We start from the raw sequence: 18,384 nt of genomic DNA, 5'->3' as shown, positions 1-18,384 counted from the left end.
AGGCATTTTAGCTATTTTCATAGCCATCATCATTCACATCCTAGAGAGTGCTCATCTACAAACTGTGCAAGCCTAGAACCTTATCTATGACAAATAACCACATTCTGAGTGGTCTTCATTACATCTGATATTAAACAATAACTACTATTACACTATTTTTATAATAACCCTTCCTGCTAACAATCAAAAACATTTTTTTAAATTAAAGAAAAACACACAAACACATTCAAACACTAAAACTATTTATATCGTATACCAACAAATGAAAATAACTTAGCTAATAAATAACTTTGAGGATAAATGATACCATCAGCACTTTAGAGAACACTTGTTGGAGGAAGTGTAATTGAGGGCCATCTTTATAAACAGAATTTTAAGTAGGTGGCAGATTCACTGTCGGTAATACATGTGAAGCTTATATAGAAGTGTGTGCGTGTGTGTGTGTGTGTGTGTGTGTGTGTGTAAAGAGAGATTAAATGTATCTGACATTTTCTATAGCACATTTTTTATGTCAATGGGAGTTTTATAAAATACATCTGTGCATAATTATCAATGTAAGGTGAACAATTTCTTTCACTGTGACAAGTCTATATTATTAATAAAACTTAAGGATGTTAATAAAGAACTAGGGGAAAATTCAGTTCTTACCTGTATAAAAGTACCTGAAGTATTTCTGTAATAAACAGAGTAATATTGTATAATCCCATTAGGTTTTGAAGGAGGTGTCCAGAAAAGAATTATTGATGAAGAACTGAGGTTTACATAATAAACATCTTTGGGAGGATCACTTGGTGCTATAAAACAAATAATTGAACAAATTACTGTATTTGTGGCTACAAGTAATGTCTGAAATGGCCTGAATTTTACCTACAGTTTATAAATTAAAGTGGTTAATTTATAAACTATAATTATAAACTATAATTTAAAATTGTTTTTCAAAAAAGCTTGAATTAGAAATAACATCTATTTAGATGTCAGAAATGAAATCCAAAAAAACGCATTGGGTCACCCCTCTAATACTTTATTATAGGCGTATTCAAGCTGAAGACAGATGGATTTCTTACTCATAAAATACTATCCCCTTTCGAAAACCTGTCCACTGCTCTGGATATGAGAAAACTGTTACAACAGGTTTCCAATACAGAGTACATAATTTGAAATTCTAATATAACTTAAAATTTGTATATTGAATAATAAAAGTCATAGACAAATGATTCATGCATTTTATGTTGTTTCATTTAATAAACACATAAAATTCTATTTGTCAAGTAAGTTCTGTGCTAAGGGCTTTTAAACATAAAAACTTATGTAATCTCCATAAGAACCCTGTGAAGTAGAATGATACTGTTTCCACATTACCAATGGGAAATTGAGGCACACAGAGATTAATTTTCCTAACATCACACAGCTAAAAAGTGATCAAAATACAATTTTTCATCCAATTGATAATGAATATTAGGCTTCGTCATACATTTTGATATTTGAATTTTTTTCTGAGCAGGATATTTTTTTAAAAAGAAAAAGAACATTCTTTTAATTGGCATACATCCTTAACTCACCTCCCTCTGGTGTTTGAAAGCTAATGATATTGCTTCTTGTTTTCCCATCACCAATTCTGGTGCTAGCTGTTACATAGGCACTGTATTCAACATTATAATCCAAATCCGACAACTCCAATGATGTTTCAGTGACATTAATAGTTTTTAATGATGATCTATTCCTGAGATAAAAAGAATATTATCTGTATAATTGAATTTTAAAAGTTAACATATACTTTTTGAGCACACTAACATTAAAAGTAAACAACATTAATATATGGAAATTTATTCATCTAGATTAATAGAATAAAGATGTTGGTTATCCTGAAATACCGAAAACAGTCAATTTCAGAATACTTTAGTAAATTAGCTTATTTTGCTTTTAATTATATTCAGTAATTAGATCAAATGTTAATATGATGTTCATAATTAGAGTTTGCTTAGATCAATTTTAATGGATATTCAGGAATACTATGTACTAAAGTAATTACAGTATTCCCTTTCATACTGATGTTTTCGTTGTCCAAATATTTGTTAATTTCAAATGCTGGCAAAATCTTAAACTATTAATTTATAAAATAAATCTATCTTTCAAATATTGTACAAAAGTGACATTTACTTCAGGCCAACACAAATAAATAAATAACAAATATCTAAATAGTGACATGTAAAATAAAAATGTTGTGGGCTCTCCTATAATTACTTAATAGAAATGAGATCGAAAACAATGTATGTATATCATACAGGAAAGAAGAAAATATAGCTCACACCTCTCACTCAATCAAAATCTTTAAAGTATTTAAAATATCACTCCAGAAAAGAAAACAAATCAAATAAATATTGACTCAAAACTCTCCAAGCACATACCAAAATCTCAGGAGGGGAAAAAAGAGTCTAAAGAACAAAATATAACACTATTTTATTTCAGTCATGTTAGTTCAGTTTCCACAGTCTGAATTGGGTATAGATTAATATCTAAAACCAAAAAATGAATATGTGTATACTGGTGCTGAAAAATGTGCGTTGTTTTAAGATTTATATAATAAAGTTAGTTATTAAAGAATTTAGATAAGGGAATATGATCAGTAACACTGAAAAAGTATGTGTCTCATGTAATCTCATATTTTTCTTCTTTAGACACACAAAGCACTGAAGAAGTAAATGAATATTCCCTCTGAATAGAAAATGTTCTTTCTTTACCATTGAAATATTTGAAGCCTTGAATCATTAGGAGGAATAATAGATTTTAAGTGAATTAAGGGTTTCCACAGAGATACATTTCAGTCATGGTTTTACTACCACAGAAACACAAAATTATTCCAAATATAAGTTTTGTTATCTGAAAAATAGTTGGAAAGCTTACCACGGTGAGAAAAATATGGATTCAGAGCCTGTGATTGGAGACAGGCAGGATTAGCCAGGCTATTCAGCAATTTGAAACAGTTTCATTTGACATCCTTTTTCAGAAGCAGTCAGGAGAGCTTTCTTTGACTCCATTGAGACCAGAGGAGAGTGGTTTTAAAAACTCTTGATACTGTGGCTATTAGCCGCCAGAAAAGATTCCTTGTCATAGAAACTACCCAATTCCATACTCTTACCACTGGTCACAGGTCATCAGGACACTACAGAAGAGCTAATCCAATATGGATGTCTAAAACTATGCAATTAGGACGAGCGTGGTGGCTCACACCTATAATGCCGGCACTTTGGGAAGCCAAGGCGGTTGGATCACTTGAGACCAGGAATTTGAGGCCAGCCTGGGCAACATGACAAAACCCTGTCTCCACTAAAAATACAAAAATTAGCCCTACATGGTGGGCACATCTGTGGTCCCAGCTTTCAGGAGGCTGAGGCACGAGAATTGCTTGAGCCCAGGAGGCGCAGGCTGAAGTGAGCAGATATCGTGCCACTGCACTCCAGCCTGAGCAACAGAGCAAGACTGTCTTAAAAAATAAATAATAAAATAAAATAAAATAAAGCTATGCTATTAGCTAAAGTAATCTAATTGCATTATATCAATTTAAAAAATTATTTTCATTAATGTATTTCAATGGTTTCTGCTACCTTGCCCTGATATTCACAGCAAAATCTTGTACATAAGTATCTACCAACTGTAAAAAACTCAATTTATGTTCCATAGATAATGCAGAATCAAGGCAATTACCTGGAAATGGATATCAAAAATAAATTTTATCTCAAATAGATATTTTAATAAAAAGAAGCTAGTTGTTATAAATGATGTTAATCAAAACATAATAGTTCACTTCAGTTTGCATATATATAGTTTCAACATCTAGCCTGGTTTACTCCCAAGGGACAAAATTAAGCTAACAAAAATTTTTCAGATGTCTCGTCTGCTTGAGGTTTGTTTATTTTTCTTTTGTAGTTTAGAATTGTGGCTGATATTTTAATAAATAAGTTAGAAAAATAGGGTAGCATATTAGTTAAAACAATTCAGAATAGATCAAATATGTAAGAGATTATTTGCTATAAAACTGATAACTAAAAGAAAGAGAAAGGAGACAGAAGTGAACTATCACCAAGGCTCGAACTCCATTTTCCTAGTAGCTGTTACCGAATTGGAGATAACATATAAATCTCTGTGCTGAGGTGTGAGCTCTCTGATCTCAGAGGAGCAGTCTTCTGAGCAGTCCAGAAGCTCAAAGGGTTCACTCCCTTTGAACGAACCGTGTGTAGGAAATTCATCTTTGACACTGCTATAAGTTGTTACTCTTGCTTTTAGCTGGCTTAGTTTTAACATCTGTTTTATTCTTATTAGCTTAAAAATATTATATTAGAATTATTATGTGTTCCATTATAATGTTTTATTTACATTTATAAAAGTATATGCTATATCTTGATTTTTTCTCTTATTGTGTTAACACCAATGATCTATATCATAATGTTTTTGTAGTTGCATAATTTGGATATATCATAGTTATTTAGCCATTCTATGAATTAACTTTTAGGCTTTTTCTCTTTTTTTATTTCTTTAGCTATTAGTAGCAACGATGCTGTAGTTATCCTTAAAGAAGTATCTTTTCATAATAGTACTTTTATTTCTACCTATAAAATTGTGTGATTCTTTTTAAACTTTTTTTAATTTAAATTTTTTTAACTTTTTTAATTTAATTTTTTTTTTTTTAGAGACAAGGTCTTGTTATGTTGCCCAGGCTGGACTTGAATCCTGGGCCCACAGCATCCTACCACCTCAGCCTTCCTTCAGAGTAGCTGGGACTACATGCATGCAACACTACACCAGTATACAAATTGTGTGTTTTGTGAGTCAAATGGTTTGAATGATTTTTAAAATTTTAAGATTACTACTCCAAAATGATTACTGTATCAAATTTTAAGGTATAATAATTATAATTATTTAGAATCATACTAACAATGTGTGAGAATACCCATTTTGGCAAACTCACATAAATCTCTGGATATTATTAATATAGTTAGATTTTAGTAGATTTTTAGGTAGATTTTAGTTAGCCATTCCTGGCTGTGAGTGAGACAGAATGTCTTCTTACATGTTTGTTGGTCATTAGTGATCCATTAAAACAAACAATCAAAAAAAAAACTTATCTATGGGTTTTTAATATTTTATTTTAGTCTTTAAAATGAAAAACATTATTAGTCTGAGCTCTTTAGACACCATTTATTAGACAGCGCAAGCAAAGTTAACTTTCACACCTTCTGAATTTAGAGATGATATGTACAAAATCAATATTCAACAAAATCCAACAAAATGTAATTAGCATCTACTTTGTGTCAGGCACTACTTTAGGCATCAATATGAGTAACATACAGCCCCTATCCTCAAAATAGAGAGATAAAGCAGTAAATAATTCTAAAACAATTTGCTAATAACAGTATGACTTCCTTAAAGACAAGGACAATAAACTTTTTTCCCTTAGTAGCTAAAAGTAAAGAACAAAGAAAGCAATGAGCAAATAACTTAGTTGCGACCAAAGTATAAAAAAAAGAGAATAAGGCATGGCCCCAAAGATCCAGGAAATTGTTCACTAGAAAGCTAGTTTGTAAAGTTTGAGAGTAGGATAGGGAGTTGAGGGAGGTGGGAGAAGAAGAGAGGAGGCCTACAGGACAAAGCAGGTCTAACTCTTACATATCCAAAGTCATAAACTGTGTACAAAGGGAGGGCATATAAATGTTACACAATAGTTGTTATCTAAAATATATTACCTTTCAACACTGGCCAAATCTCTCAACCAGTGACTATTTTCAAACTGAGATGAAACCTGAGGGAAGTCCTCAGTAAAATGATTTTACTTATTTAACTCTAAGCCTAATTTTGAATAGGTTTCAAAGCTTTTTCAAATTTAGGAAATGAAAAAAATTTAATTACTTTGAAATTATTCTGTAAAAGTGTAAGCTGTAGTTGTTCTGTCTTTACTCATGAGTAACACCAACAAAAAGTCTTCAACTGGGATAAATAGTCTCTAAGATGAAGTTATTTCCTAATTAATTTACAATTTTTTTTCAAAAGACATACCACATTTTGACATCTAGGGCATAAAAGAAATTCTAGATCAAAGGAGCAATTTCTTTGCTTTACCAGTTTCTTTATCTCTTAAAACACCAAGTCCATGCTAGGCAATGATTGTCTATGAAGAAATCCTGAATACCCAAACTACAGTAAATAAATTTCTCTGTTTCCATAAGTATGAATATGTATGGTTCTCTAGCCAAGGTTTGAGACCCTTTGAAAAGTCATAGTTTTAATTTTAATCTTTATCATTTGATATTTTGTTCCGTGCATAATCTACCATATGATACATCCATCCCTGTTCATTTTTGTGAATTTATTTTCAAAACTTTAATCAGTTATTATTTAAATGTCCTAGATTAATCCCTTCACTCACTAAATATAACTCCCTGAAATGAAGAATGTGAGCACTCACTCACTTGACTATTAGATTATTTTTTTCCTCATATGAAGCAGTGATGTTCATTAATTTTCCCATTATATAAGGAAACTACTCTTGTATGTTGTACTTTAGCATAATTACTCTACACAACTTGATAGCATCAGTGGGTTAGTGATTGTGTATTAAATAACCCCAAACTAGCAAGGCATAAACAGTTACACATTACTAAAGCTGTTCCAGCATCTCAGAGACAGTCTGAGTCAAAGTAGGTATTCATTTGTTGTTATTGTTCTTATTGTCATCATTTGGTTGACTGGCTAACTTGGTTTGGTTTGGTTTGGCTTTGTTTTCCTTGTTTGCGTTTGGTAGGAAAGATATCTTTAAAAGATTAAAGGAAAAAGCCACTGAAGAGAATGAGTTTGAAGCTGAGGAATCATACACTAATAATCCATAGATAGCTTTAGAGCAGACACAAGGAATTAGGATCCAGAAGGCAGGAGGAAGGATTGCACTTGAACTGAAAGAGAGATTTCATATTCTGAGAATGGATGTAAGTGAGTGATGGATTCTGGAAGCAGGAATTTGAAGTAGTCAAATTTTTGAGATAGTCACCTCAATTTTAAGTTTAGAATGGAAGCTGGGTTTGTCTGCTTTGAATGAGGTGAGTGAGATTTAGTAAAGGGCTTGAAAATAGAGATGATTTGAGAAAATTTCCAAGGACAACAGGAGAGGAAACTGATCAAAAATATGTAAAATGACTTCCCAGGGGTGCTCAAAGGTTAGTGAGATTAGAAAAAAAAAAAAAACAAGACTTTTAAATGTAGACTTACATTAAAGTAATGAAAGACTTCTTTCTTTCATTACTTCAACAAATATTTATTGAGGGCCTAAAATATAAGTTATTATACTTTGTGATGGAAATATGAAGGTGACAAAGACACAACCTCTGGCTTCAATGGGTTTATAGCCACATAGTTATCATCCCGTTAGGGCTCCAGAATTTGAGTAAAATACTTCAGAAAATGGGCTATTGGAGGAATACACAATTATTAACTACCCATTTCTCTCCTTTAAAGCTTATAAACTATTCAGATTTTTTCATTTTCTTTTACAAAGTGTATAAGTTATATCTTACCAGAAGTTTATGATTTCATCCGTTTGAAATTTATCGTCATAAGGTTATTTTAAATGTCCACTTATTTATTTATTTATTTATTTTTGAGACAGGGTCTCACTCTGTGACCCAGGCTGGAGTGCGGTGGTGCGATCACAGCTCACTTCAGCGTCGATGGCCCCAACCCCACGCTCAGGTGATCCTCCCATCTCAGCCTCCTGAATAGCTGGGACTACAGGCATATGTTACCACACCTGGTTATTTTTTCTAGAGATGGGGTCTCACCATGGTGCCCAGGCTGGTCTCAAACTCCTGGGTTCAAGTCATCTGCCCACCTTGGCCTCTCAAAGTGCTGGGATGACAGATATTTCTTAATTTTTAGGTATCTGTAGTTATGGTGCCCAGGCTGGTCTCAAACTCCTGGGATCAAGCCATCTGCCCACCTTGGCCACCCAAAGGGCTGAAATTAAAGATATCTCTTAATTTTTAAGTTATCTGTAGTTATGTCTCCTTTTTCATTCCTAACATTACATTAAATGTGCTTTTTCTTCTTTATCTAGATCATCTCCCCATTTCTTTTTTAACTCTATATTTTAAATTACTTATTAGTTTTGCTTTTCTCTGTTGTAAATTTTTAATTTAGTTTCTGTAAGTATGGAATTTATGAATTATATATGATTATTAATTATAATATGGGAATAATTATTCATGTTTTCTTCCCTGTCTGCTTGAGAACTTATCAAGTTCCTACAAAGGGAGAGCAAAGCATAATATTTAATACTTTAAAGCATCATGAATTAAATATTAGAACACAATTTTTATTTAGAAAACAGTCAATTTTTGTGAACAATAACAGTATAGTATAATAATGAATTAAATAACTTTGACCTAAATTAAATTGTGTTCAAATGAATACAAGGTTAACAATTACTTGATAGGGTTTACAGAGTATAAATATTTTTCAAAACATTTTTCTACTGGAAATTTTAAAAAGTTATGAGTTCTATAAATATAATCATAAAATTAATTTTATAAACGAAAGTGTCTTTTAATACATTTGGTCAAGAAATAAGAAGATGGCCTTTTTACTGAAAGTTTGCCAAGTGTTGTAGAAACAAAAATGATTTTTTGAAAAAGCTAAGGTGATGCAAAGTGCTTAATGTACAGCAAGCTTTAAAATATAATCAGTGGTAGATTGCCTCTTAGTAGAGGCTTTTAATTTATAATCCTAAAGCTCTAAAGGTTGGAAAAATTACTTAAATATTTTTTTTTCAGTAAATCAGTGCCCTTCCACGTTATTAAAGACATTTTCTTTCATTTATTTCTTCAATAGTTTAAAATACCTGATCACCACATTAATTTCTCATAATAAGGCTTTAAAAAAATAAAAACTCATTACTTTTCATTTCTTAGACAAAGCTGTGGTTAGGACTCTTAAATTTAACCAAATAGTATTAACGTTAGCCCCTGCTTTAAATGTGGCAGATATACACGATGGAATACTATGCAGCCATAAAAAAAGATGAGTTAATGTCCTTTGTAGGGACATGGATGAAGCTGGAAGCCATCATTCTCAGCAAACTATCGTAAGGACAAAAAACCAAACACCGCATGTTCTCACTCATAGGTGGGACTTGAACAATGAGAACACTTGGACACAGGAAGGGGAACATCACACACCGGGCCGTGTCGTGGGGTGGGGGGAGTGGGGAGGGATAGCATTAGAAGATATACCTAATGTAAATGACGAGTTAATGGGTGCAGCACACCAACATGGCACATGTATACATATGTAACAAACCTGCATATTGTGCACATGTACCCTAGAACATAAAGTATAATAAAAATAAAAATAAAAAAATTTTAAACACATGGTACTTGTCTTACTAAAATTTAGAATATTGCTACTCTTGGCTCTCCCCAAAGAACATAATTTCAAACTGTCTGTTCTTCAGTTACTCTAAAAAGCTGTGGAAAGTGTTGCTTATGGGAGACTTGAAGGATGGGTAAACCTTTAAATTTGCTATTCTGGCCTTTGATCAAGCAGAAGCTACAGAAAGCCATATATATTATACATTTGATCTTAATTGTCTGTGAAATCACCTTCACCTTACTATATATATTTTTTTGTGGAAATTCTTATCACTTTCCAATTCTATACCCACATAATTCTATTCACCATACAAAAACCACACTAATAGTCTTTGGACTAATATGTCCAACCGACTCTTCTGAAAGTTTCTGGAATTCCAATATACGGAACTAGTTCTCTAACTTAGTTTCCTCCAACCAAAGATTTAGCTCCCGAATCTAGTCTCTCTGCAGTGTTCCTTTCTGTAAACACCTGCTTCTCTGAGATGGCCAATTCTGGGTTCCAGTTCATACCCTGTCTCCATAGATTTTGATTTTTATGTGGAGATCCATATACCAGAGAAGGCACAGATAGGATGGGGCATAGAACTGTGGAAATCCAGAGCATTAGAGAGGTTAAATTAAAATTGACCTCAAACATGCTGAAATACGTACATGTGGTTTCTTCTCTAGATTGTTCATGTTCTCTTTTAAAAACTGTTTAGAATACTTACTATATGCAAGGCACTGAGCTAATGACTTGTAATAAAGTACAGTCCCTACACTAGACCTTACCAACTCGCAAGAAGACCCTTATTAAACAAGAAAATAGAAATGTTATGGGAATTATAGAAAGGGAACTGAGCTTTTCAGTAGGTCAAGTATGTATTATAATAATAACCACTAGTATACTCCCATTGTTTTCTTTATAGTATCCACATTATTTAAGAAGGGAGAACTAAGGCAATTCAGTAATAAACTGATTTCTTTTTTTTTATTATTATACTTTAAGTTCTAGGGTACATGTGCATAACGTGCAGGTTTGTTACATATGTATACTTGTGCCATGTTGGTGTGCTGCACCCATCAACTCGTCAGCACCCATCAACTCGTCATTCACATCAGGTATAACTCCCAATGCAATCCCTCTCCCCTCCCCTTCCCCATGATAGGCTCCAGTGTGTGATGTTCCCCTTCCCGAGTCCAAGTGATCTCATTGTTCAGTTCCCACCTATGAGTGAGAACATGCGGTGTTTGGTTTTCTGTTAGAAATGCAAATCAAAACCACAATGAGATACCATCTCACACCAGTTAGAATGGCAATCATTAAAAAGTCAGGAAACAACAGGTGCTGGAGAGGATGTGGAGAAATAGGAACACTTTTACACTGTTGGTGGGATTGTAAACTAGTTCAACCATTATGGAAAACAGTATGGCGATTCCTCAAGGATCTAGAACTAAGAAGTACCATATGACCCAGCCATCCCATTACTGGGTATATACCCAAAGGATTATAAATCATGCTGCTATAAAGACATACGCACATGCATGTTTATTGCGGCACTATTCACAATAGCAAAGACTTGGAATCAACCCAAATGTCCATCAGTGACAGACTGGATTAAGAAAATGTGCCACATATACACCATGGAATACTATGCAGCCATAAAAAAGGATGAGTTCATGTCCTTTGTAGGGACATGGATGCAGCTGGAAACCATTATTCTCAGCAAACTATCGCAAGAACAGAAAACTAAACTGATTTCTTATAAATAGCACCACATGCGCGTGCGTGTGCGTGCTTGCACGCGCGTGCACACACACACACACACACAATGAGAGACCTGAGAGTGACAGAGAGAGAGAGAACATGACTGTTAGTATTACACAGAATTTTAAAATTTTATTTAAACCATGTACCCAAAGATGTATGATCACACTCCCGGAGAAAACATTCCACGGGCTTTCCATTGCACTCACAATAAAATTCAAACTTCTTATTGATTGGCTTCAAGACTCAATGTATATGGCCTAACCACCTCTCCAGTTTTATCTACTCCCACTTTTCTCCTGTGCCATTATACACAAGACACAAAGGCCATCTCATTGTTGACCACGCCAAGCTTCTTGCTGTTAACCACACCTGATAACATTATCAGGACATTTCAGCTATATGTATCAATATTTTCCCATTTTTGCTAATGCCAATTTAGGATGAATCCAGTACTTGAAACTAAAAAAATCTTGACTATTATTAATCTTGACCTGTTCCCTTCTTTCAATAGTTCCGCATATGCCTTGATTCTGAGGATTTCCACCATCTTCATCACTTCTCCCTGAACAAGCTCTACTCTGTCTATTCAAGCTGTACTAACCAGTAATCCAACTGGTTTGATTCATGAAACAGTGTAATTATCATTCTATCATAATAGATACAGTCCATCAATGAACACAGACCAATATTAAGCCAATAATTTTTTGGTAGAAATATACCATATGAGTTGATGCAATAAGCTTACTTAAACTCCCTAAATATTTTTCACACATGCTGTTATCAAATTCAGACTTCTATAATCCTATAAATGCACTGTTTTATTTTTAGAATAAAGGCCAATTATAACACATATTCCTACTGGTGTGGTAAAAGCACAATTTGAGAGTAACACAGATCTGGGTGTGAATTCTGATTCTGTCATCCTTAGCTCTGTAACCTTATCTTTGTCCTTAATCTCATCAAGAATATTTCCACAACTATAAAATGAGAATAACAGTCTTTTCTTTGTGGTATTTTTGAAAAAAAGAAAAATATGTAAGAAACATTTGTCTCAAAATGGTAACTAGTACACTATAAACTAAAAATAAAATCCTAAGCCTGTCAACCAACTGAACCCAAAAAAATGGAGTTTCTGGCCATGACAGGATGGGAGGTCAGGCACACCTCAGTATACCCCTCACCGTTTACTGTTAGACACAAGAGCTGACCTAAATTAATGCTAAAATTGTGCAATAGTCCGTTTTCATGCTGCTGATAAAGACATACCCAAGACTGGTAATTTATAAAGAAAAAGAGGTTTAATGGACTCACAGTTCGACGTGGCTGAGGCAGCCTCACAATCATGGTGGCAGGCAAAAGGCATGTCTTAGGGCGGCAGGCAAGAGAGGATGGTCTGGTGAGACTTATTCACGACCATGAGAAAATATGGGGGAAACTGCTACCGGGATTAAATTATCTCCTACCGGTTATTCCAACAACATGTGGAAATTATGGGAGCTACAATTCAACATGAGATGAGATTTGGGTGGGGACACAACCAAACCATATCAAATAGAGACCACGAGGCTGAGAGAACACACGCTTTGTGATAGTAAGATACCAAATTATAAACACAACATATGGCCATGTCAGGCAAGGGTTAAGTCATGTATTCCCCACCCCCAGTCCCCACCCAAAACACACTTAAACTATGCTCTAACTGCCATAGGTTTTTATTTTTCTCTAGCAGTTAAACAAGCACTGGCCTCAAGATAAGCAATGTTAAAACAATTGTAGCTCACCACCAGACAGAGACTAACTGAACCCCTGTTCCACAAGCCATAATTACAGCTTTGATTGGACAAGATACTGATTTCAGTAACTTTCTCCTGATAAGACCACTGACCATGGACTGGTTCTGGCTAATTTACAGAGGCTGTGCACTTGAATGACTTTGTGTACTGAAAACATCCTTTGATGTATAGGATCTAATTGTAACACATTTAAATGTGAAATCTCCACCCCAAAGTGAATATGGATCATTTGTTACATACATGTTTGTTCAATACACATGCGTCAGGACCACCTTCCTGAATATTCATAGCTCCTTCTGTAGCAGTTTGAATATGTATATTTAGGTAACCCTTTCAGCATAAAGCTCCTACCCCGATCCCTCCTCCTTCAAAGTGCCTATCTGCAGTCTTTGCTGGAGGCACACTTCCCAGTCTGAGAGATGGCCACCTTGCAGGCTGTGATCTTTTAAAAGAAATAAAGTCTCTTTTCTAAATTTTTATATTGTGAGATTTTTAAGTTAATAGCACTATTCTTGATTCAGTTCCTTCCACTTTCTGAGACATTTTGTTCCCCAAGTCTGACATGCAAAGAAATCACAATCTCTCTCAGTGTTCTGCATTTCAAAAACCTGATGAGAAGACTGCCTAATTCAACAGTTAATAACTCAAGATTCAGACAGGCAAAATAAATGACTAAAAAGTTTGGTTTAAAATAAGGTTTGGTGGCAATAAGTGAAAGTTCTCTATAATAAAAACTATAAAACATTGATGAAAAAACGTGAAGTGGACACCAAAAAATGGAAAGCTATTCAATGTCATGGGGTGGAAGAATCAATATTATTAAAATATCCTATCCATACTACCCAAAGCAATCTACAGATGCAATGCAATCTCTGTCAAAATATCAAAGACATTTTTCACAGAAATAGAAAAAATATCCTAAACTTTATATAGAACCATGAAAGACCCAGCATAACAAAGCTATCCTAAGCAAAGAGAACAAAACTGGAGAAATCACATTGTCTGACTTCAAATTACACTACAGAGTTATAGTAACCAAAATAGCATGGTACTGGCATAAAAACAGACACATAGACCAATGGAACAGAATAGAGAACCCAGAAACAAGTTCACATACTACAATGAAGTCATTCTCGATAAAGATGCCAAAAACATACATTGGAGGAAGGACAGTCTCTTCAATAAATGGTGCTGGGAAAACTGGATATCCATATGCAGAAGAATGAAACTTGACCTCCATCTTCCACCATATACAGAAATTAAATCAAAATGGATTAAATACTTAAATCTAAGACCTCAAACGATGAAACTATTGCATGAAAACACTGGGCAAAATCTCCAGGATATTGATCTGGGTGAAAATTTCTTGAGCAATACCCCACAAGCATAGGCAACCAAAGCAAAAATGGACAAATCGGATCACAACAAGTTAAAGAGCTTCTATACAGCAAAGAAAACAACCAACAAAGAGAAGAGACAACCCAAATAATAGGAGAAAACATTTGCAAACTATCAATCTGACAAGGGATTAATAGCCAGAATGTATAAGGAGCTCAAACAACTCTACAGGAAAAAAACTAATAATCCAATCAAAAATGGACAAAATATTTGAATAGACATGTCTCAAAAGACGACAGACAGATGTCAAGGGGGCATATGAAAAGGTGCTCAACATCACTGATCATCAGAGAAATGCAAATCAAAACTACAGTGAGACACCATCTTACCCCAGTTAAAATAGCTCTTATCCAAAAGACAGGCAATAACAAATGCTGGAGAAAATGTGAAGAAAAGGGAACCCTTGTACACTGTTGACGGGAATGCAAATTAGTAAAATCACTATGGAGAACATTTGGGAGGTTCCTCGAAAAACTAAAAATAGAGCTAATGTAAAATCTAGCAATCCCACTGCTGGGTATATAGCCAAAAGAAAGGAAATCAGTATATGAAAGAGATATCTGCACTTACATGTTTGTTGCAGTACTCTTCACAACAGCCAGGATTTGGAAGCAACCAAAATGCCCATCAACAGATGACTCAATAAAGAAACTGTGGTACATCTATACACAATGGAATACTATGCAGCAATAAAAAAGAATGAGATACCATCATGGTCATTGTGTTAAGTGAAATAAGTCAGGCACAAAAGACAAATTTCATATGTGCTCATTTATTTGTGGATGCTAAATATCAAAACAATTGAACTTACGGAGATAGGAGAGTAGAAGGGTGGTTACCAGAAGCTGGGAAGGGTAGTGAGGAGGGATGGGGAAAGTGGGGATGGTTAATGGGTATAAAAAAATAGAAAGAATGAATATGACCTACTATTTGATAGTGTAACAGGGTGACTATAATAAATAATAATTTAATTGTACATTATAAAATAACTAAAAGTATAATTAGATTGTTTATAACATGAAGGACAAATGCTTAAGGGGATGGATACCCCATTTTCCATGATGTTATTATTACTTGTTACATGCTTGTATCAAAGTATTTCATGTGCCCCATAAATATATAAACCTACTATGTACCTACAAAATTTTCTTTAAGTTAAAATGAAATAAGAGGGTGTGATGGGAACCACGGTAAACAACTAAGCAAATGCTTCAAATAAAAGACAGTCACCATTCAACTCTGCTGATTTTTTCTACAGGAAATATGGCAAAAGTGTTCTGATTTTTATAAGGGACAAAGGAAATTGAAGTTTTACAAGAGATCTACTCATTTTTTTTAACACTGACAATCAATTCTAAATTTATGATCCACTTGCAAAGCATGAGTGGCCATGGGCTTGACCTTGGCACTCAAGCTTCCAAGTGATTCAGAAAATGACTATCAGGAAACAGCTGAGGGAGAATATTGGTCAGAACATTGGTCATCCCACTATTAAGCCCCAAAAAGCATTCATGTGCTCTACCACTCCATCTATCTGTATTTCTTTCTTTCATCTTCCCAACATAGCCTCAGTATTCCATGTCTATAATGCTACTTGTCAAACTCTTGACAGTCATTCCTGCTGCCTTCATACACTGCCTCCACTGAGATGCTCTCCTAATTCACAAATCTGTCTTTACCACTTTCACTCCAAAGTGGATATAACTTCAGAAAATCTGAAATGGCCCCCTTCACATTTTGATTATTGATCTATATTATATGCAGTAACCATGAGGTCATTTGTAACACGGTGAAAGTCTTTCAGAAAACTTGAAGAAACTAGAGTAGGTATACCTTTTTAGGATTCAGAAGTCCATTTACAAAGGTAAGTTTTATGTTACTGGGGGAATTATTTGACCAGTGATATTTAATAAAGAGCTGCATTAGAATTATTTTGACTTCCTAACATATTCTTTGGCAAGTGTTTTTCAATTATTTCACATATCTTATCTGCAATAAGTCTTCAATCGTTTTAAGGTGCTGTATGTTATATATCTCCCCACAGGGTTTAATAAACATTTGTCAGACTGACTGTTTCAGAATTACCTCTCGTAATTACTACTAAGAAAATTGAGAAACATTTCAGAGTGAAGATTTGTATATGTTAGAATTTTAAGCATCACTTTCAGTCCTCAGTCTTTTAGCTATAGAGGGTATATTCTCTTAGAAGTTTCCTAAAGAAAGAAGAAAACTACTGTTAAATTTTACTGACACATCTAGAAGTAAAAGCGCTAAACATTTCCAAGTTGAATTCAAGAAAACAGTAAATAAATAAGTTCTACTAGAACATCATGCCTCAATTCAAAACGTATTAAAAGAATAAGCTTACAGCACTTCAGTAGAAATCCATTTATTTAATGGTGGTTGCCCTAGGAATTTAAGGACTGTGTGCCATTTTTAAAGTATGTGTTATTTATCAATAACTGCAGGGGAAAAAATGCTAGTTTACCATCTTGATGGATGATAAAAGTTATTTTGCAAAGCAAACTTCAGAAGGAAAAATCATTTTAAAATGCAACAGATTAAAACAGATTTCTGAACACACTATCTACAAACCAAGTGTGACTCATATAATAATGGATATAAAATGGTTACGCATTAATCCTCATGAGTTATTTTGCCAAGAAATATTAATGATAAAGAAAAAAGTTACCCAATATAACAAATATAATAGGCAGTCTGCATTTTGAAGACACACTCAAAAAAAGAGAAATATTCAGCCAGATGCAGTGGCTCACGCCTGTAATCCCAGTATTTTGGAAAGCTGAGGCAGGAGGATCACCTGAGGTCAGGAGTTCAAGACCAGTCTGGCCAACATGGCGAAACCCCGTCTCTGGTGAAAAAAGCTAAGTGTGGTAATGGGCACCTGTAATCCCAGCTACTCAGGAGCCTGAGGGAGGAGAATCACTTGAACCCAGGAGGCAGAGGTTGCAGTGAGCCAAGATGGTGCCATTGCACTCCAGCCTGGGCAACACAGCAAGACCCCCTCCACCCTCAAAAAAGGAAATATTGAAATAAATGTCTTTATAAGAATTTGGTAATTATTGGATCAACTGAAATAATGGAAACTGAGAATTATGAGAGAACTATGGACTCCTGAAGCAGGAATCCTGCTAACAATGATAGCTACCATTTATTAAGTACTTTATAGGAACCAAAGATAATTGAGTGACAGAGCCAAGATTCAAACCCGTGTCTCACTGACTGAAAATCCATGTGTATTACATTATGATACCTGCCTCTTCTCCCCATAATAAAACCGATTATGGTAAGAGTCCCCCAAAAAGATTAGTGATCACTAATGAAAGAATCCAGAATTATGACCATTCCCTTCGCTACACTTACTATACCTTACAGGGCTATTTCCAACTAAGTATGTTAGTAAGATACTAAAGCATAAAGCTTCCAGCAAGCATCTTAGTAAGATGATGCTGAAAATTTAAATATATATCTGTGTATATTTATCATTTATATATATATACACACACATATATATTATAGATAATATTCTTGAATATGTTAAGGTCTTTCACCTTTTTTGTTCTTTATGTAATCTCACTCTATTCCACTGAGTCATCCATTATCTGAAAAAGCATCACTATTCTTATTGCAGAAATGCAATGAGAAAAAAATACAATAATTATATATAATATAATTATTATATGTATAATTATATAATATATAATTTAATATAATATATAATGTATATGTACATATATGTATATTGTATAATGTATTATATATGAAATATTATGTATAATATTTATATATTTTATATATTTATATATATAATATATATTTTATATATACACAGTTTCTAACTTAAAACATACTCTTCATTCATTCGTCCATCGAACAAACATTGTTTCAATTATCTGTCAGGTAATAGTCTCTTCTAAATACAGCAATGAACAAAGTAGATTTTAAAGCAGAGAGAGGGAGAGTGGGAAAGAGAGAGAGTGTGTGTGTGTGTGTGTGTGTGTGTGTGTGT

At 33.9% G+C, this 18,384-nt stretch overlaps 1 protein-coding gene across 2 annotated transcripts in view; it reads right to left on the bottom strand.

Annotated features, from left to right (window-relative positions):
- PTPRQ (protein tyrosine phosphatase receptor type Q) overlaps positions 1-18,384 on the bottom strand; it is a 266,655-nt gene that overhangs the window by 143,272 nt on the left and 104,999 nt on the right. For both annotated transcript variants that reach the window (XM_015431259.4, XM_015431261.4), the window contains exons 35-36: positions 1,560-1,720; positions 649-794 (exon numbers count right to left, since the gene is read on the bottom strand). In XM_015431259.4, the coding sequence (XP_015286745.3) occupies positions 649-794; positions 1,560-1,720 (307 nt within the window). The remainder of the gene's footprint in view (positions 1-648; positions 795-1,559; positions 1,721-18,384) is intronic.

The sequence above is a fragment of the Macaca fascicularis genome, chromosome 11, assembly GCF_037993035.2.
Source record: "Macaca fascicularis isolate 582-1 chromosome 11, T2T-MFA8v1.1".
NCBI classification, from domain to species: Eukaryota; Metazoa; Chordata; class Mammalia; order Primates; family Cercopithecidae; genus Macaca; species Macaca fascicularis.
Note: the sequence above shows the minus strand (reverse complement) of the source record. Positions and strands in the feature narration are given on the sequence as shown.